At 42.1% G+C, this 21,385-nt stretch overlaps 2 protein-coding genes across 2 annotated transcripts in view; one reads left to right on the forward strand and one right to left on the reverse strand.

The window, feature by feature from the left end:
- The first annotated feature begins 4,036 nt into the window (after window positions 1-4,036).
- SYNC (syncoilin, intermediate filament protein) lies at window positions 4,037-17,350 on the forward strand. The gene is made up of 4 exons (XM_008581890.1): window positions 4,037-5,204; window positions 12,962-13,086; window positions 13,253-13,329; window positions 16,008-17,350. Exons 1-4 carry the CDS (start codon window positions 4,278-4,280, stop codon window positions 16,016-16,018), a joined length of 1,140 nt encoding a protein of 379 aa, XP_008580112.1. The 5' UTR covers window positions 4,037-4,277; the 3' UTR covers window positions 16,019-17,350.
- The window catches only part of RBBP4 (retinoblastoma binding protein 4), a 17,772-nt gene continuing 13,595 nt past the window's right edge, over window positions 17,209-21,385 (reverse strand). The window contains exon 9 of the mRNA XM_008581896.1: window positions 17,209-18,181. Coding sequence (XP_008580118.1) covers window positions 18,116-18,181 — 66 coding nt within the window. The 3' untranslated portion in view covers window positions 17,209-18,115. The remainder of the gene's footprint in view (window positions 18,182-21,385) is intronic.

The following is a 21,385-nucleotide window of genomic DNA, read 5'->3' on the forward strand; positions in this document are numbered from 1 at the left end:
TGACATCCCTTCACTGTCACACGAAAGCACAAAGCTGAACACAGTCTTACGCATACGCTCAACTGTAATGCTGTACACGCATACAGGTATACTCTGAGTATACGGGTTCACTCTGAGTCAGACACAATGACTCTCACCAGCAATGTCACACACACTCCCAGCCATAGCCCTGATGGACAGGGTTGGGGAGCTGCTAGAGTCTTTTGGGGATGGGGACAGAGTGGCAGAGGTAAGCTGCCTGGGACCCAAGGAAGCCTGAGCTCAGGGGCCCTAGTGGAGCTTGCTCTCTCTCCCCTTTGCCTCCCTTAATCTGCTTCTCTCCCAACTCCTTGCAGAGAGGCAGCTGTGGGAGAGTAGCATCTCTCAGAGGCCTGGCACTATGGGTGGGGGCAACATCATGTGTGGTAACAGCACTGCCTCGAAGTCAGGAGGCCTAGGTTCTACTTCCAGTTTTGCCACTTGACCTTGGGCAAGTTTTCCCCTTGGAGCTCAGTTGTTTTCTTTCTTTCTTTTTTTTTCTAAGATGATCAGTAAGGGGATCTTAACCCTTGACTTGGTGTTGTCAGCACCACGCTCTCCCAAGTGAGCCATAGGCAGGCCCTGGAGCTCAGTTGGTTTGTCTGCCTTCCTTCTACAGAGCCTCACCCTGGGATATAGAGTGGAATGAGAACTGTACTTGTCCTTAGGAAGTTCACTACCAGGGAGACTTCTGTCTTCATGCACTTCTGTCATGCAAAGCACTAAGTGCTGAGATGAACTGCATTCAGAGTGCCCTGAATACGGAGATGGGGGTTGTTTGGGAAATACTTCACAGAGGAGATAGAGTTTGAGCAGGGCTTGAAGGATGGATGAGTAGAAATTTGTTATGTAAATAGATCGAAATATATTTTGACTGCTATGTGCCAAGCTGTGGCATATGTGCCACAGTTACCTCTTTTAGACCTCATGGCTTCTGTAGCAGGAGAGTGGTAAGTACTGCCAGCCTTCTCTAGGCTCTACCACTTATATGAGTTGTGGAATCCTGAGTGAATTCTTAACTGTTTGTGCTTTGGCTTCCTCATCTATAAAATGGAGATAATAGATGAGTGTTCTGTAAATGAGTATTCATGTAAAATGCTTAAAATAGTGCCCTGAACATGGTGAAGTCATTCTAAGGTGGGGAGCTTGGCAGGAGCATGATGTGAGGGCTGTCTGCTGAGAAAGCAGGGACTTGGTTGAGTATCAGGGTGGGACTGGCTGGCTAAGCAGGTGTGTTCTTCCTGGTGCTAGGAGCTCTACCTTCTCAGAGAGTACAGGGCTGTTCTCCAGTCAGGTGGTGTTCAGGGAGCTGCATTTCTCAGCTGGATCATCTAGACATTGTTGGCTGAAAGTAGGAGGTGTAAAAATTAACGCATGTTCTGGGCTGTCAAGGACTGGGTGGGTCGCAGGAGCAATGTGAGATGAGGCTAAAAAGATTATGTTGAGGCACATCTTTAAGGACCTTGAAACCATGATGTGGAGCAACATGGTTCACTTTATGTTGTAGCAAGTTAACTGTGGCACTGTAGAGAATAGATTGGGGTGAGAAGGAAGAAGGTCCATTAGAAGGCTGGTTCAAAAGTGTGAGTGAGAGATGATGACTTAGACCAGGGCCCTGGCGGTGGGATAAAAAGAGGGAGATGGAGACTGGTGATGTTCTGTGATAGAAAAGTAAGTTCTCGGGCCGGCCCGGTGGCGCACTGGATAGTGCGCCGCTTGGGAAGCGTGGCGGCGCTCCCGCCCGAGGGTTCGGATCCCACATACAGACCGGTTCCCGCTCACTGGCTGAGCGAGGTGCGGGAGCAACACCAAGGGTTGCAATCCCGTTGCCGGTCCCCGGTCCAGTACGGGGGCAACACTGAGGGTTGCGATCCGTTGCCGGACACGGAAAAAGACAAAAAAAAAAAGAAAGAAAAGTAAGTTCTCAGTGCATTGTCTATACAGAAGAGGGAAAGAGCTGTCAAAAGATTTCTTGCCTAATCAACCTGGAGTATGGTGATGTTTTTCTGAGCTGGAGAATACAGGTGCAGCAAGCTTGGGGAAAACAATAATTTGGGAGCAGCTGAGTTTGAGGTGCCAAGTGACATCAGGTGACAATATATAAAAATCACTTCCTCTCCGCTAAAGTGATGTGAGTGGACTAGGTGATGGTTGAGGTTGTCTACAAGCTTAAAGTTTGAGACCAGCGATGTCTGAGGCCTGGTGAAGCTGCACTTTTGAGGTTTCCAGAGGGCCACGCTGAGATGCAGAAAGGGAAACCAGGGATTCATGGGGTGTTAGACAGGAGAACAGAGCATATAATGATTTACAATAAAAATAATCTTTATCGGGAACTTGGAGTTGGACACGAGTAGGGGACTTTTCAATTCCAATAAATCAAATTCTTTGATACATGTGGCTTTTCATTTATGCTTTATATCTCAAAACAAAAAAAAAAGCTTCTTCAAAACTACACTCAAATTTAGTCTGTTTTATAACTGGTGCACACTGACTATCTGAGTTTCCTTGAGTACATTAACCACTTTTTTTTTTTTTTGTGACCGGTAAGGGGATCGAAACCCTGGGTTTGGTGTCACCTACACCGCGCTCAGCCAGTGAGCACACCGGCCATCCCTATATAGGATCTGAACCTGCGGCCTTGGCGCAGGCCGCTGCGCTCCCAGTGCCGCACTCTCCCGAGTGAGCCACGGTTCAGCCCTTACATTAACCACTTTTAGCCTTAGCTTCCTAATCTATAAAATGGGGATAATTTATGTAATTACCTCATAGAATTGTTAAGAGGATTACATTTGGGGAGGGGAGGAGGCGGTCTGGCCAATCAAGGGATCCAAACCCTCAACCTTGATCTTTTTTTTTCAAAGATGACCGGTGAGGGGATCTTAACCCTTGACTTGGTGTTGTCAGCACCACACTCTCCCAAGTGAGACAAGGGCCGGCACTCGACCTTGATCTTGATGTTAACACCACCACACTCTAGCCAACTGAGCTAACTGGCCAGTTCCCTGTTATGAGGATTAAATGTGTTGATACATATAAAGCATTTAGAACAGGGCCTGGCACAAAGTAAGCCCTTAATAGTTGTAATTTACGATTATTATTTCTATAGTATTTTATATTTTCAAAATATTGCTCAGAGATACATTTGAAACAGCAAAGACCAAAGTTATTTGAAGGCAAAGAAGCAGGAGAGCATTTCCCAACAGGAACTGAGTAAGCTGATAGGCAATAGAGAGGCTGGGTCAAGGAGCTCCTATATTGAAATCACAGCATCTGAATTCAAAAGCCTTTGACAAGCTAGAAGGATAAGCCAATTCAAACAAGATGAAGTTTCACAGCAACAAGAGATGTGGCTTAAAAGCACATGGTGTGAAAAAGTTTTAAAGATTTTAGTCAAACTCAGCAGTTGTCAAGAATATAATGCAGCTACCGTATTTGCTAAGATAATCTTGGCTGCCTCAGTAGGAGTATAGATAGTGTCCAGAGACTTCCCTGCCCAGAACACACCTGGGGTATTGCTTCCTATACCCGTCCTCAAAGGACGGTGACAGTCTGGACCTGATCAGAAGGAAGTGACCCAAATGAGGACGGCACGGAAACCCTGACATGTATGGAATTACTGAAAGATTAGTTAGTTATCTGTGTTTAAATACTTTACATGTCTGATTCTAGAAGGGAAAATCAAGTCCAGCAGGTAAAAATTGCAAGGAAGAAGGATTTACCTCAACACTGGAATTTTATTATGGCTATGGAACAAATAGAGATGCCTCAGGTGTGAGTTTCCTGACCTTGAAGATACATAAGCAGAAGCTAGACAGTTACACTGAGGATGTTGTCAGGGGATCTAAACAATGGACTGTGTGTGAGAGGGGATAGATGCATAGAGGGAAGGGAGCAGACAAGTGACTGCTGAGGTCTGAGAACCTGATATAATTTAGGCTTCTTGCTAATAGCCCAATCACGAACCCTCTTGGGATGCTGGCTGCCTTTTCACTTTAAATTATTTCTCTTGAAGGGAAACAAGAGCAGAGAACAATTCTCCTCTTCAAGAGAACTCTGAATCCCTGACTGAAGCAGAGACCTTGAACCCAGCAGCTACTCTATCTTTGGAGGGGACCCTGAACCTAGATGACATTCTCTACCTGTGGGACACAGGTGACCTTGATGAGACACTCTATGTGGAAGAGACTGAAAGGCCAGAGGAGACATTGTATATTGAGGAGACCAGGCAGCCAGATGAGGTACTGTATGTGGAAGAACCTATGAATCCAGAGGAGACACTGTCTGTGGAGGAGACTGTGAAGCCAGATGAGGTACAGTTTGTGGAGGAGCCCGTGGAGCCAGGAAAGACCACAAGCCCAGATCTGATTGTTCACGGGGGAGAGACAAGGGAGGAGAAATCTAACCCAGATGAGAACCTCAGAGCCGAGCCTAGCCCCAGCACAGAGGAGAACCTGAGCATAGAGGACCTGGAATTGCTCGAGGGGCGATTCCAGCAGTGTGTCCAAGCTGTGGCCCAGCTGGAAGAGGAGAGGGATCAGCTCATCCATGAGCTTGTGTTGCTCCGGGAACCAGCCCTGCAGGAGGTGCAGCAAGTCCATCAGGACATCCTGGCTGCCTACAAGCTGCATGCCCAAGCAGAGCTGGAGAGGGATGCGCTAAGGGAGGAGATCCGGCTGGTCAAGCAGAAGCTGTTTAAGGTGACAAAGGAATGTGTGGCCTACCAATACCAGCTGGAGTGCCGCCAGCAGGATGTAGCTCAGTTTGCCGATTTTCGGGAAGTGCTGACTACGCGGGCAGCCCAGCTCTCCGAGGAACTGGCCCAGCTCCGGGATGCCTATCAGAAGCAGAAAGAGCAGTTACAGCGACAACTAGAAGCACCCCCAAGCCAGAGGGATGGGCACTTTCTCCAGGAGAGCCGGCGGCTCTCTACCCAGTTTGAAAATCTCATGGCAGAGAGCCGCCAGGGCCTAGAGGAGGAATATGAGCCTCAGCTACTGCGGCTTCTCGAGAGGAAGGAAGCTGGGACCAAAGCTCTGCAGAAAACCCAGGCTGAGATCCAGGAGATGAAGGAGGCTCTGAGACCCCTACAAGCAGAGGCCCGGCAACTCCACCTGCAAAACAGGAACCTGGAGGATCAGCTCACACTTTTGAGGCAAAAACGAGATGAAGAGGTGCAGCAGTACAAGGTAGGCCCATTGGTAATGAAAGGAAGTGAAGTTTTTTAACCTGAGGATGGAAAGGGTGACTAGAGTCAAATGTGTTTGGCGCTGAAGGATACTATCATATGTAGGAACAACTTATTCTTCCGGGCCATTCACTCACTTTTCCCCTCCATCCTTCATTTATTACATTCATTCAGACCTTATGGGCTGAAAGTTACCTGCACTCTTAGTTTACACAGCATTTTTACACCAATTATCTCATTTGATCTTCACATTAATCCCATAAGTCAGGTATTCTCATTTTTTATAGATGAGGAAATGGAGGATAAGTGAATTGGAGTAGTTTGAACCCTGGTCTACCCAACTCCAAATATTTCAGTGCTCTTACCACAGCATCCTTTTTTTCTTTTTTGCATTTGCAGCTGGTCAGTACAAAGAACCCATGACCTTGGTGTTATAAGGCTGTGCTCTAACCAACTGAACTAACCGGCCAGCCCAACAGCCTCCTTTTCTAATTCCAACTGAATAGTGAATCATACTTGGGTATATATAGAGCAGGAGAGAATGAGGCTAGACGGAATTAATTCATTCCCTCCTCCTCACCCCAGTCACACTCGAGTTCCATGTATCCAATTTCTGCCTTAAAATTTTCCAGTTTTTAAACTGGGATGAAATCTATTAATCTCTATTCCTCATTTTCCTTTTTTTTTTTTTAAAAAAAAAGATGACCGGTAAGGGGATCTTCACCCTTGACTTGGTGTTGTCAGCACCACGCTCACCCAGTGAGCGAACCGGCCATCCCTATATGGGATCCGAACCCGGGGCCTTGGTGTTATCAGCACCACATTCTCCCGAGTGAGCCACGGGCCGGCCCCTTTCCTTTTTTTTTTTTAAAAAAAAAAGATGACCGGTAAGGGGATCTTCACCCTTGACTTGGTGTTGTCAGCACCACGCTCACCCAGTGAGCGAACCGGCCATCCCTATATGGGATCCGAACCCGGGGCCTTGGTGTTATCAGCACCACATTCTCCCGAGTGAGCCACGGGCCGGCCCCTTTCCTTTTTTTTTTTTAAAAAAAAAAGATGACCGGTAAGGGGATCTTCACCCTTGACTTGGTGTTGTCAGCACCACGCTCACCCAGTGAGCGAACCGGCCATCCCTATATGGGATCCGAACCCGGGGCCTTGGTGTTATCAGCACCACATTCTCCCGAGTGAGCCACGGGCCGGCCCCCTCATTTCCCTTTTTTGTGCATTTGTCACCATCTCCCTTGTATTCAAGTTCAAGATCTGATTAAGTGTGAGCCAGTTCTAATCCCTTTTTGGAGCAAGTGGGATATAAATACTAAGTGAATAAATAATTATGTCTCCCTCCTACAGACTGTGAGCTTTCAGAAGGTAGGGAGTGTGTTTTACTTATTTCTGTATTATTCTCTGCCACTCGTAGCTCAGTGTACACATCAGTTAAGTGCTGAGTTAAGTGCTGCTGGGCACTGAGAAGACCACAGTGTGGTGTCTTTTAGAGCAGTATTTTTGTCTTTTGAAACACACATTCTTTAGGTAAACTTAAAAATCTTATGCTCTCCCAGATATTTTGATATACCTTTAAGGGAACATGTCCCCTGTTGAAAATGGCTGCATTCACTTCACCGAAGGTTTTGCCAAGCTTTCTGTAGGTTGTATTATGAAAATAGTGGGGTTTTTTGGGTCATAATACTGAATGTTTTCACTATACCGGCCAGCCACCAAAAAAAATAGAAATGTTTTCAAACTATGCATACCTTTACCCACCCAGTATCCACACTGCCCTCCAAATGTTTTTCTAATTGGTTCACAATCTTATGAAAGGACACTTATTTATTTAGCATAAATACTGTTCTTAACAGCTAATACTCAAATAGACATTATATTAATAATTGTAACTTAGGGCAGAAAGTAATATGTGCTTTAAGAGAGACGCACGAGAGTATGAGGACTATGGGAGAATGAGATTATTTTTAGCCGTGGGTTAATCAGAGAACTCTTCATGGAAGAAAAGGTGGAATTTAAGCTAGGTATTGAAGTATAGGGAAAATCTAGACCAGTGCTGTCCGATAGAAATATAATGCAAGCCAAATATATAATTTTAAATTTTCTAATAAGTACATTAAAAAAGTGGAGTCCCTTACTGGCCAGCCACCAGAAAGAAAAGTAGAGAAACTAGTTAAAGTAATTTTAATATATTTTATTTAACCCAACATATCTAAAACATAGTAACTTGGTTGCAGGTGAAAGGTGAACAGCTGTTAAGTTGAATTGTAAAGGCAGCTTGGGGCAGAACACATTGGATTTTGAAATCTGATAATTGTTAGGATTTTATTCAGTAGTCAGTTGCATCATTAAAGGTATTTGTTTAATCAGGGGAGTAACATGATTGACTTTCTTTTATTATTTATTTATTTTCTGGCAGCTGGCTGGTACAGGGATCCTTGACCTTGGTGTTACAACACTGTGCTCTATAGATCTCTTTTAGAAAGGGCTGGTGGTGGTGTGTGAAATGAACTAGAGACCCAGAGGTAAGGGATACTAATTAGGAAGCTACTATAGGTAAAAGGTCACAATGGTAGCGAGAATAAAAGGGGAAGGATGCAAGAACAACTACAGAATAATAAACTTGGTGATTGAATGGATGGGGCAGGGAGGTGAGAGGTCAGAAGAGGCTGACCCCTGACTTCTGCATCCAGCCCAGCAAGGACTAAGCTGCCACTGGAAGCCCCCTGATCTCCCCTGCCAGAATGAGGGTGTGTGTCATGGGCCTCGACCACACCCCCTTCTTCTGCCTTCTCCCATCCTATTTTTTCCCCCTTCCTCCCCCCCAATCCAACGGCTTTGCAACATTTTAGAATGTAAAAAAAATTAATAATTTTTAAAAACAGGAGGCTGAGATTTCAGGCAAAGATAACTAGAATGGTGGTGCCATAAATAGGGAATTCTCTGGATTAGAGTTTTCTGACATAGTACCAGAATTGTAGAATTATCTTCATCAATGATTTCCATCACTGTACTAGCTTTGTTTCAGATCATTCTATGAAATACACTCTTGACATAAGCTTCTATCACTGTACCATAATTAAAGTAGTAGGAATCAAAGTCTAAAGGACCCAGTCCTTTCTGAAGTGGATTCCTAAACTATGTTTGTGTATTTCATCTGATTAGCTTTGAAGGACGCCCCTTTAATTTGTAGGCTACTCTCCACTCTTAACAATCACAGAGTTTGCCTCTATTTTCACCTTCATCATCCATTCATTCAACATAATTTCTCCTCATTGCATGCCAGGCAGTTAGCTATGTTCTGGCAATAGAGAGAAAAAATAGTGGGGAGTGGGGGCAGGGGGGCATTCTTGCCCTCAAAGAGTTTGTAGTCCAAGGAGGGATACCAGATAAAGTGAACATATTTCATGAAATCTAACCTGAACTGAGATGTTAAAATGTGAAAAAGTCTTAGAATCAATGAAATAATTAATATACCTACTTCAATGTGATAAGTAAGCACTGTTATAGTTGTAGAAATAAGGCACTGTACCGATCAAACAGGTATGATTATCCTTGTCTGAGTAAATGAGGGGAAATTCCATGGAGAATTAAGAATAGCTAGCATATACTTGAAGTTCTTTGCACATAATAATTCATTTAATCCTTAAAATCTCTATGAGGTAGGTATGAAGTATTTTAAAAATGAGAAAACAGGTGACACAGAGAAGTTATTTGTCTAGGGTTTTACAGCTTGGGAATGACAGAGTGAGGACATAACCCTAAGCACTTTAGCTGGAGTCCACACTCAACCACTACAAGGTTGAGCTGAGCCTTGATGAATGAATGAATTCATTGGTCCAGGCAGAAGGAACATCTCATACAAAAGCATGAAAACACAAAAAGGCATGTCGTTTTGGGAAGTGAGCTCAGTGTGGCTGAATCGTAAGGAATGCGAGTAGACAGATGAGGCTGGAGAGGTAGATTGGGACCAGACTATATACAGTTTTATGTATTCATAAACACAAAAAGGCATGTCGTTTTGGGAAGTGAGCTCAGTGTGGCTGAATCGTAAGGAATGCAAGTAGACAGATGAGGCTGGAGAGGTAGATTGGGACCAGACTATATACAGTTTTATGTATTCATTTTTTTTTTGGTGGCTCGCCAGTATGGGGATCCGAATCTGTGACCTCTGTGTTATCGGCATCACGCTTTAACCAAGTGAGCTAACCTGCCAGCCTCTTAGGTATTCTCTAGGCTAGTGGTTTTCAAAAAAGGTTTTCTCTATAGTCATGGACCCTTTTCCTAGAACATAATTTTATATGGAATGCCAATATATAAAACAGGTAAAAATGGATTTACTCTCTAATTGGAGTAGCAAGGGAACTCCAATATGGGCTCCTAGGGCTTCACAAAAAACTGTTTGAAAACCACTAAAGAGCCTGTTTCTTTACAGGAATAAAGTAGAGTTGTTAAGAGTATGAGCTCTAAGACAATGGCAAATCCTGGTTCTGTCACTTAGTAACTAGGAAACTTTGGACAAATTATTTAACCTCTGTGGCTCAGCTCCCTCACATGCAAAATGGGATTAATAATAATGCTCCCGTGTTATAAGACCAAGGTTAAGGGTTCAGATCTCCCTACTGGCCAGCCACCAAAAAAGCAAACAAAAAAATAACCTCATATCATAGGGTTGTAAAGAATGAACTTGTTAATATTTATAAAGCATTTCACATCAACAAGCATTATGTTTAGGGTGCTGGACATAGGAAGAACCAGGAACCTACAACCTGACTGGGAGTTAAACATGAGTTAAAGGGCCAGCCTGTGGCTCACTCGGGAGAGTGTGGTGCTGATAACACCAAGGCCACGGGTTCGGATCCCATATAGGGATGGCCGGTTGCTCACTGGGTGAGCATGGTGCTGACAACACCAAGTCAAGGGTAAAGATCCCCTTACCGGTCATCTTTAAAAAAAACAAAACAAAACAAAACATGAGTTAAAAAAAAAAAATAGCAACACAGTAAAGCAGATGCTCCATTCCCTCATAGCCACCCTGTGCTCCAGCCATCACTAATTACCTTCAGTTCCAGTGAGCCACACTTTCCCACAATTCCCTGCCTGTACCAGACTGCCTTTTTCCCTTTATTGCTTGAACTTACTCATCCTTTAACCCCCTTTTTTTTCTTCCTGTGAAGTTTTCCCTGATATCCTCAGTGTGCAAGATACTCCTCGTTTCCACAGCACCTATCACTTCATGTTATTATTGTTCTAGCTGTTCCCTCTCTACTGACGTAAATGTCTTTTCTCTGTCTTTAGCCTAAGTAGAAAATTAAATCAGGAATACTGACAATAAAAGTGTTACTAGAGGTCAGATCTGGCGTTGGGGTCACTACAGACAGACATACTGCCCCCAGATACTGGGTAGGTTATAGGTGGGGGAAGGCAGGAACAAGGATCAAGCTATCTAGTTGAGAGAAGTGGCAGGAACAAAGGCATAGAGATCTGAGTTGGTCAGGCTAGAGCAGTGCTGTCCAATAAAAGTATCACAAAAGCCACATGTGTCATTTAAAATTTTCTAGTAGCCACATTTTAAAAAGTAAAGAGGGGCTGACCAGTTAGCTCAGGTGGTTAGAGCACAGTGTTATAACACCAAGGTCAAGGGTTCAGATCCCCACATCAACCAGCCACCAAAAAAAAAAAAAAAAAGTAAGAAACGGATGAAATTAACTTTAATATTCAACTCAGCATATAAAAAAATATATCAACATGTAATCAATATCAAAAATTGAAATATTTTACAGTGTGTGCACCAAGTCTTAGAAATGTGCTGTGTATTTTACACTCACAGCACTTCTCAATTCAAACTAGCTGTGTGTCAAATGCTCAGCTCCATAGCCACATGTGACTAGTGGCTTCCGTACTGGACAGTGTGGGGCTAGAGGAAAGTGTTTATATGGAAGAGTAATGGAGGTTCAAGTTAGAGGTAGGGCTCAAACTGGAAGGGATTTGAATACCACTAGAGAAAATGGGAAGCCTTTGAAGAATTTTTAGATGATAAAAGTTTTTGGAAAGTTAATCTAGTGGGGTGCTAAATAGGATTAAGACTGGAGATTGTCGGGCCGGCCCGGTGGCGCACTGCGCTAGTGCTCCGCTTGGGAAGCATGGCGGCGCTCCCGCTGAGGGTTCGGATCCCACATACAGACCGGTTCCCGCTCACTGGCTGAGCGAGGCGCGGGGGCAACGCAACCGCAACGCCGAGGGTTGCGATCCCGTTGCCGGTCCCGGTCCAGTCCGGTACGGGGGCGACACTGAGGGTTGCGATCCGTTGCCGGACACGGAAAAAAAAAGAAAAAAAAAAAAAAGACTGGAGATTGTCCTTAATGCTACTATAGCAATCCTTCCTTCATTACAGTGAGGCTGTCCCACCTTGTCAGAGCTGATCGCTGATGGTGCAGACTGCTTTCTCAAGAATGTACTTCTGTGCCTAATCAAAACAGGTTTGCTAGGTAGTGAGGTTTAGGAAATTAGGGCAGCAGCATGCAGATGCCTGCCTCCCTTCCAATGACACACTCTTAGGTGGTAAGTCTGCATCTCTGTGTGGTGCCAAGGCATGGCTGGGCACTAAAAAAGACCTTTTGACAATGTTGAGAATTGAAATTCAGCCACAGTATCAAACACTGCAGATTGATGTGCCATAGGTATATCAATGATGACTCAGAAGACAAATTATTTAGATCCTTCTAATAACAGCACATACCCCAATTGGATTCCTATCTTAGTATTCTCCAAAATATGAGGTGAAGTCACTGCCCTTTTTTAAAATATATCTTTCCAACTTCAACCTTTTTTCCCAAGTCCCTCCTGCTTCCTTAAGGATCCATGCCAGCTAGCAGCTAAGCCAGAGACTGACTTGCTGACATCTTCCTTAACTCATCCCTCAGGCATTAACCCTAGGCAGACACAATCCCAGCCTGGTTTTGTGAGAATGAGAAATGGAAAATGATCTGAAGGCTCCCAAGGACCTCCTAGGCATAAGCATCTTCATCTTCCAACTTAGAACTTTTGAACAAATTTCAGTCTTTTTGTGAAATGAGTAAAGGATGCAGGAAATTAATAACTATGATAACCATCATCCTCACTAATAAAGTACCTATTTGCATATGATATTAAGGTAAGTACTAAGTGGAGATATCTCTGACTTCAAGGAGCTTCAGATACAAAAACTACTGTTTTTCCTGCAAACTGTCAACCCAATTATCTTCTAAACATGGACTTCTATTAGTCGTACAACTCTCCTAGAATTCTAGCCAATATTTAATTGCTTCCATGAAGACTTGGTTTCTTTCAACTTAAGTTAGTATATTATAAAAACTACCGACTATCTTAACAGAAAGAAACTTGCACATGGAGGGAAGTGTATGAAACTCTCAGCTCGTGAGCTAAAGGAACAAAATCCTCCCCAACAGCACTAAGTTAAGATTGTGAAACTAAAATTCCCTCTGAGTACCTCTTCACCACTTCCAGAATCCTATTAAAGTAAGCTGTGGTTAACAAACTTCCTTTCGGTCACCATTTTTAAAAGCATTGTCACTTTGTCAAGACACAGCCTCTTTGAACTTCAGTTTCCTAACCTATCATATAAAGAAAATACCTGCCTCGATACTGCTATGAAGATTAAACAATGAGTTAAGAAAATGCTTTATAAACTGTAATTGACAATGTCAGGTTTTTATTGTTTGGCTCATTAGAAATCTTGGCCATCTCATGCAGGAACAGCTGGAAGAAATGGAAGAACGACAGAGGCAGTTAAGAAGTGGGGTGCAGCTCCAGCAACAGAAAAACAAAGAGATGGAGCAGCTGAGGATCAGTCTTGCTGAAGAGCTCTCAACTTATAAGTCAGTTTTTGCTGCTACACAAATCTCATCTAATACTGGCTGAGGGGATGGTGGGGAGAGCTCAGGGAAAATTTCACTTAACAGTGAAAAACAAAATGATTTGGGAAATGATTTTCAAATTGTGTTCATTCATGAACAGATGGAAAATAGCTCTCTTTTTTTAAAGGGCTATGCTACCCAAGAGCCTGGAACAGGCTGATGCTCCCTCTTCTCAGGCAGGTGGAATCGAGACACAGTCTCAAGGTGATCTTTGTGGGTAGAAGACTGGTGCTTGCATCATTACTGCTTTCCTAACAATACTAATAAGTGCCTAAAAAATTTTTTTAACATGTGTGTCTAACGACAAATAAGCCATTTAGGGATAACCCATACCTACAAAATGTCTGGGACAGGCAGAGTTGACTTAGAATGTTTTGATTTCTAGTAGGATTCAAAATGCCCCAATTATCACCAGGAATTCTGTAATAGGATAAAACATCTAGGCTCTGGGCCATCTGTTTCCTCACCCTACTCTACCCCACCTGCTATTCATGTTTCCTCAGAATAGCAGAGAAAACAGCTGTGCTATCAAATTCAGACTATGACAAAGGAGGCCAAGGAGAGGGCTAAATTACTATGTAAGTCATTTTAAAACACTGAGGATGGATGTTGTCTATAGGCTAAGGGACAGAATTATTGCTCAATATGTGAAATAATCAACATACCCATCCATTACTTTCTTTATATAATAAAACATACAAAGGCAGTGGTTTGGGATAGAAGCAAGGAAGTTGTTCATATTCCACAGACTTACTTTTAGGACCTGGCAGAACTGGAGGAATCATTCTGACCAACAAACTATTCAGGATCCCGCCCCCAATTTCTTACCAAAAAGTTCTCATATTTCTTATACACTAGATTCCCCTAAGGAACCTAAGGATAAAGTATGTCAAGTTGTATACTACATAGATACCCATAAATTTTATTCATTTCCTAGTTAAACTTACATCTTGAATAGAAATCCACAAATAACTATCTTTTTTTGGACCGGTAAGGGGATCACAACCCTTGGCATGGTGTCGTCCGCACCACGCTCAGCCAGTGAGCACACTCAGCCATCCCTATATAGGATCCGAACCCGTTGCCTCGGCACTCCCAGCGCTGCACTCTCTCTCGAGTGAGCCACGGTGCCGGCCCCAAAAATAACTATTTTAATGATGCTTTTTCCTAATCTTCTTGGATTTTTTTTTTTTTTACTGTGTTTTATCCAGATATAACCAATATATTATGCTTATTGTTTGGGAAATCACTGATAACCTTGTAATTGAGGACAATGATGTGCTTAAACACTTTTGTGTAGATCAGATTAAAAGTACAATAGGGGGAAGGGAAAAAAAGAAAAAACAAAAGTAACCAAAAGGAAAAGAATAAATAAATAGGGGCCGGCCCATGGCTCACTCGGGAGAGTGTGGTGCTGATAACACCAAGGCCACGGTACGGATCCCATATAGGGATGGCCGGTTAGCTCACTGGGTGAGCGTGGTGCTGACAACACCAAGTCAGGGGTTAAGATCCCCTCACTGGTCATCGTTTAAAAATAAATAAATAAATAAATAAATAAGAAGTACAATAGGGAAAAGATGACAATTAATCCAAAGAAATGTAACTGCAGAATTTATGGCATTGTATTACCTTCATGAAGTTAACCTGGACATACTACTACTCAGCCATAAAAAAGAATGAAATTCGGGCCAGCCTGGTGGCGCACTGGAGAGTGCGCCGCTTGGGAGCGGGGTGGCGCTCCCGCCGAGGGTTCGGATCCCCTGTGGAGACCGGTTCCCGCTCACTGGCTGAGCGCGGTGCAGGCACAACACCGAGGGTTGCGATCCTGTTGCCGGTCCCCGGTACGGGCGCGACACCGAGGGTTGCGATCCCGTTATCGTTCAGTAAAAAAGACAAAAAAGGAGAAAAAAAAAAGAATGAAATTCTGTCATTTGCAGCAACATGGATGCGTCTGGAGAAAGTTATGTTAAACGAAATAAGCCAGACAAAGAAAAATACTGCATGTTCTCACTCATAACTGGGTGCTAAGAAAGACACACAGACAAGACATAGACGACAGAAAGAAAAGACCACAAAAGTACACTGAACTTTCAGTAGGAGAAAACAAACCTAAGGATACTAGGGATGGGGGAATCATTAAGCAGGGGGTTCGGGGAGTCATAGGTCGGGGAGAGAGCATAAGGAAAAATAATGATTTGTAATAATATGCTAATAAATAGTAGAAATTAGGATACTAGGGATGGGGGAATCATTAAGCAGGGGGTTCGGGGAGTCATAGGTCGGGGAGAGGGCATAAGGAAAAATAATGATTTGTAATAATATGCTAATAAATAGTAGAAATTTATTTTATTTTATTATTATTATTTTTTTGTCTTTTGTCTTTTTTCCGTGTCCGGCAACGGATCGCAACCCTCAGTGTTGCCCCCGTACCGGACCGGGGACCGGCAACGGGATCGCAAGCCTCGGTGCTGCTCCCGCGCCTCGCTCAGCCAGTGAGCGGGAACCGGTCTGCACATGGGATCCGAACCCTCGGACGGGAGCGCCGCCGCGCTTCCCAAGCGGCGCACTATCCAGTGCGCCACTGGGCCGGCCCATAAATAGTAGAAATTTAAAAAGCCAAACAAACCTGGACATAGAAAACTTTTGACTACCCTCTCCCATCACCATCACATAGGTTACCATTCATTCTGTTTTGCAAATAGGAGGAACCCAAATATTTGCTAGGGGAAAGTAATCCCTGATCATATACAAATCACAGTGCAGCAATCTCTCCCCAACACAGCCTGTACTAACTAAACCTTGGAAGTTGTTATAAACTTTCTACTGTATTATTTCAAGTTGCCAAAAGTATAAACTTATTTTCTCTCTCAATCTTACAGGAGCTGTTTAGAAATGTATGGCCAAATCTGTAAACCAGAAACAACAAAAAAAAACTTCTTAGCAAAGGATCACTAAGTACCCTTTAGACATACTTTTTTCCAAAGGAGTGCCAGAGTCTCAGCAAGCAATTCACCTGTGGAAGTTGCAAATCCTGGCTGACATGTGAGAAAAGATCCTAGGGTTGGGTGGATGCAGAATAGCAGTCAACTCTTAGCTGGATTCTATTTCACAGGCTGCTGGTACTGATCTCAACACACCGAGGAATGGAAATTTGAGCATCGTGTCTTCCAGCAGCAACTCTCACATACAAGCTAAGTAAAGGATGAATGTGTAGACACATCATGCAGTACTGTGAAGAATGTATCTTGCCTTTGGTTGACCCAAACCAAAAACATTTCTTAGGAGGCACAGATGGAGTAAAAAAGGCAGCCCAATTTTCATTACATGGGTTTATAATTTGAATTCTTTTGTGCTATGAGTGTTAGATTTTAAATGAATCCTTTTACAAAGTTAACTTTTTCTTAAAGGCTATGTATGTGGACTCATGGTTTACTCTTAAAAATTGTGTCAAGATAACTTCACTATATTCCAAAACAACTAGACTTGGAAGAAAGGAACCAATCCAGATTTGAACCTAATAGTTAAAGCTATTCACATTTCCTCAAAAATCTTACCTTATGAAAGTACTTCTGGGTCAGAGTAATCTAGTTAGTTTAAAAACTAAACAAAAAAACCCGAGTAATTGTTAAGAACCAAGCATTTTATCTGGTTATGGCACTTGGAGATAAGGGCTTTCAGAGCCTATTATTTAAATACAGGCCCCAGTGAAAAACATACTGGGGAGATTCAACCTCTCTATGAGAAAAGGTTCAAGCACCTTTTCCAAATTTAAATTTTGCCTTAAATCCTACCGCACTGCCTTTGACACTCTTGAAAGCCCGTGTAGTTCTCTAGGGACAGACTTCAAAAAGATGTTATTTTATCAAAGACTAATGCGTGCACCTCTGATTCAATGTTTTATGTTTTTCACTTTCCCTGGAAAGGAGTAAAGCTCTTTTCTATAGCTCTGAGTCTATTTCATTCTGCTCTTGATAGTCAAAGACCATGGAAAATAACTGTCATCTGCACAACTCTTCTAGAAGCCAGAAGACTGGTGTTTGATGGATGTTATATACTAAATAAAACCCATCAGCATGGTGGTTATGTAGAAAAGCATTTATTCCATTTTAAGCACTTACACAGTTAGTCATGGAGAGTAACAGGCCTGCTGGTGAAACAGGTCACCCAAAATGGAGATGGTATCAAACTAGTGGTCAAGGACTAACTCCTAAAAAAAAAAAAAGCAACGCTTATCAAGGATTAATTTAATTTTAAAAACAAATACAAGCTATTGATTCACTCTTCTCAACTTGACAGTCTACTTGTGGTATAACTGTCAGGTAAAAACATACGTCTTTACAACTTGGTGGTCCCAAGTTAAACAAAAACAAAAACCATTTCACAGAAAGGAGAAAAATAATATGAAAACAGCTCAAGAAATACACTAACAAGCAAAATATATTGGGAAAGAGGAACATGTAATTTTGAATTAACTGAAGAAACCAAGAGGAGACTGGTCAATATAGGATAATGTGCATCCTGGAAAGTCAGGTGTGAAAATTTTAGAGTAGGAATCTATATGACTTGAATCTCCCCTATTTCCTGAATAAAAATGACATCTTGCAATATTTATACTTCATGGCTCAGACACCTACCTCACTTGGCTCTATTCCTTACTCACTCTAGTCTTTACTTAAATGAGTCTGAAAAACTTGGGGAGACAGCACAAGAAGAAAAATAATCACACATAATATTTCCCTCTCTGTGGGTATACCTGGGTTTGTTACTAGAAAATTCCTGAAGAAAATTTAAATGTAAGCCTGGCTTTGCTGGAACAAGTCTCTCAGTTAATATTTAGAAAACACCCACTGTTTGGGTTAATAGCATTGTTGGTACCTATTACAGAAGGATAGCCGAACAAAATCTGTGTGTCTCAAAACCAGTGTTAAATCAATCTCAGGGTTGAGAGGAAAAAAAGGGGAGTCTAAAATCACAAGTGCAGATATATCTAGGACCCTTGTCCTTCTGGATCCACGCTTCCTTCAGGGTCTTCATCATTATAAATGTTCTCTGCCTGTCCAAAGACAAGAAAAACAAAGAAGAGTATTTAGTAAATATGAAGGCTATTTCTTGAAGTCGAGGTATCAATAACAGATTCTAGTGAGCCAGAAAGTGAGTATTTTAGGCTTATGGGTCATCTAGTCTCTGGTGCAACCATTCAACTCTGCCTTTGTTGGATGAATGCAGCCATAGACAATTTGTAATAAAGGATGAATCATGAATGCGCATGGCTGTGTTACAATGGAAACAGGCAGCTGGCTTACAGGCCCCTGAATTAGGACATTCCCACAAAAATGAAGTTTGGTTGGTCTTTATAACTAACATTCTTGAATCCTTTAACCAGATGTTATTAATAATAGCTAAAGAGTAAAAACAATCCAAATGTCTATCAACTGATAATAGATAAGTGATATATCCAAATGGGATATTTGGCAATATAAAATGAAGCTGGTCACACACGGTATTCCAGTTACATAAAATGTCCAGAAGTGGCAAATCCATAGAGAAAGTAGATTGGTGGTTGCCTAGGGCTGGGGGGACTATGAGGTTTATGAGGAGAGTAGGAAGTGATGGCTAATAGGTACAGGGTTTCTTTTTGGGTTGATAAAAATGTTCTAAAATTGACTGTCGTAATGGTTGCACAACTCTTGAATATACTGAAAACCAATGAATTGTATACATTTTAAACCACCAAAGCTATATGTTCTGAACCTCAATTTATAAATACTTTTAAAGGAAAAATTGCTCTCACATAAAATAAACCCTACTTGTACTATGTGATGAAATACCTATATCCAAAGGTATAATCTTAAAACACTTTCATTTGAGCAGAATGTACTGTTCTTAGCACTTAATAAGCACAAGTCAATAAGCTAGGTGCAGCAGAGGATGGGACAGTCTTATTTTTAAAGAGTTTGTGATCTGACTGCAGAGATAAAGAATGTATACAATTGTGTGATGTTTTCTTACATCACTTCTAACACCAAATGTGTGGTGTCTTTTCTCTTGACACCAACTGGGTGTCCAACGACTCAATCCTATTCAGACACTAACTAGCCAAAGTTAGCGTCAGACTCTACAGGTTTAAGGGCTCAGTTCCACAAGACAGTCCTCATTTCAGAAGCCAGTTGCAAGTCCCCTTTTCCATGACCTCCTCCTTAGGTTTGATAATTAGCTGGAATGACTCACAGAATTCAGGAAAGCTTTTCACTTGCTATTAATGGTTTTTATTATAAAGGATGCAATTGAGGAACAAAAAAGAAGAGATGCCTAGGGCAAGGCAGGGAGGAGACACAGAGCTTCCAATGACGTCTCTGGGCATGCCACATTCGCAGCTCATCAATGTGTTCACCAACCCAGAAGCTCATCAAATTAAGAGTTTTACAGAGTCCAATCTCCAGCCCCCAAACCCAAGTTGGTGAGTGGAGCTGAAGTTTCAACCCCCTAAATCAAGTGTATGGTCTTTCTGATGACCACAATAAGGCTATCTAGGCCCCCTGTCCCCCAAAATCACCTCAGTAAAATAAACTCAAGTGTAGTACACAAAGGGGATCATTAAGAGTAACAAAAGGCACTCTTATCACGCTGGAAATTCTAAGAGTTTTTTAAGGAACTCTGTGCCAAGAACTGAGACAAAGATTAACTATTTACTTTTTATTATACCACAACAATTCGGAAGAAACTGAATAAAGTAACAACCTGAAATGAAGGTGATGGCCTTGGAGGTGATCAAGTTCAACCTCATTCTACAATATTCCCATGCCAACTACTAAAATACCTTTCAAATAAATAAATAAATACCTTTCTATCCAAGGCAGCCCATTTTATCTTCCCATCAAACTCTTAATTTTGAGTGATGTATTACAAGGAAAAGGGTGAGGTGGTTTCTGTTTACACATGTAATACATCCTTCTTGTAAAAAATTATAATACAGAAGAGTATAAAGATGAAACCAAGAATTACATACAGGTACCAGCCACATTCTGGCAAACAGCCTTCTAAATAGTTATATATAATAAAACGTGAGACTAGATACACAAAATTTTTAAATGAGGGGTATCATCATGCTATTCTTTAATTTGCTTTTTTACTATTGAATAGTATGTCCTGAATATCTTTTTTTTTTTTTTAAAGATGACCGGTAAGGGGATCTTAACCCTTGACTTGGTGTTGTCAGCACCACGCTCAGCCAGCGAGCCAACCGGCCATCCCTATATGGGATCCGAACCCGGGGACGTGGCGTTATCAGCACTGCACCCTCCCGAGTGAGCCACGGGCCAGCCCTGTCCTGAATATCATAAACCTAACTTTTTTCGTTTTTGGTAGCTGGCCGGTACAAGGATCCAAACCCTTGACTTTGCTGTTAGAACACTGCAACCTAAACAACTTGCTCTAACCAAGCTACCGGCTAGCCTCTTGAAACATAACATTGCAAAGTATGGAAGTTATACAATTCGTTAATTGAGTAGGCCATAAAAACCCTCATTTTATTTCTATATCTTTGATTAATAGTACCATTCCATTTTTAAAAACTTCTGATTAAAACATTCTTCCTCATGTTGAGTCAAAAAGTTTCTCCCGGAGCTTAACTTCTTCCTGTCTCTAGATTTACCCTGAAGACACCAAAAATTTCTTTTGAATTCTTCTCATTTGTCAGACTACCATCATTCAAAAGTAATGTAATTATTTTTTTAAAAAACTGTGGTAAAATACATATAACATAAAATTTACCATCTTAGCCATTTTATGTGTGTAATTCAGTGGCATTAAGTACACTCACATTGTGTAACGATAACGAGCACCCAGCTACAGAATGCAACTGTTTTTTACATTACTATATACTAGACATTATAGTTATTTTTATTAAATTCTAAGTGCTCTGAAAATTCAAAGTGTGATCACCTCAAATTGGGGTATAGAAGTAAGGAATGTTTTTAAAATCTACATAGGTTTCATGGACAAATGGTAGTATTTGATACTGTCATAAGATACACCTCCTTTGCATTTGTATTTGTAAGAGGATAGATGGGAGAAACACTGCATAGACAGACAATATAAAATCTGGTAAGTGGGGCTGGCCCGGTGGCGCACTCAGTAGAGTACAGCGCTTGGGAGCGCGGTGGTGCTCCCGCCGAGGGTTCGGATCCCACGTGCAGACCGGTTCCCGCTCACTGGCAGAGCGAGGGGCGGGCGCAGCACTGAGGTTTGCGATCCCGTT

Source organism: Galeopterus variegatus, unplaced genomic scaffold, assembly GCF_000696425.1.
Source record: "Galeopterus variegatus unplaced genomic scaffold, G_variegatus-3.0.2 Scaffold2485, whole genome shotgun sequence".
Classification (NCBI taxonomy): domain Eukaryota; kingdom Metazoa; phylum Chordata; class Mammalia; order Dermoptera; family Cynocephalidae; genus Galeopterus; species Galeopterus variegatus.

Bases quoted from the DNA above. Each gene is read 5' to 3' on its own strand.
- SYNC (XM_008581890.1), top strand. From the start codon at position 4,278: ATGAATCCAGAGGAGACACTGTCTGTGGAGGAGACTGTGAAGCCAGAT. The intron at 5,205-12,961 runs GTAGGCCCATTG...CATCTCATGCAG, and splicing joins AAGAGGTGCAGCAGTACAAG to GAACAGCTGGAAGAAATGGA. The intron at 13,087-13,252 runs GTCAGTTTTTGC...CTTTTTTTAAAG, and splicing joins GAAGAGCTCTCAACTTATAA to GGCTATGCTACCCAAGAGCC.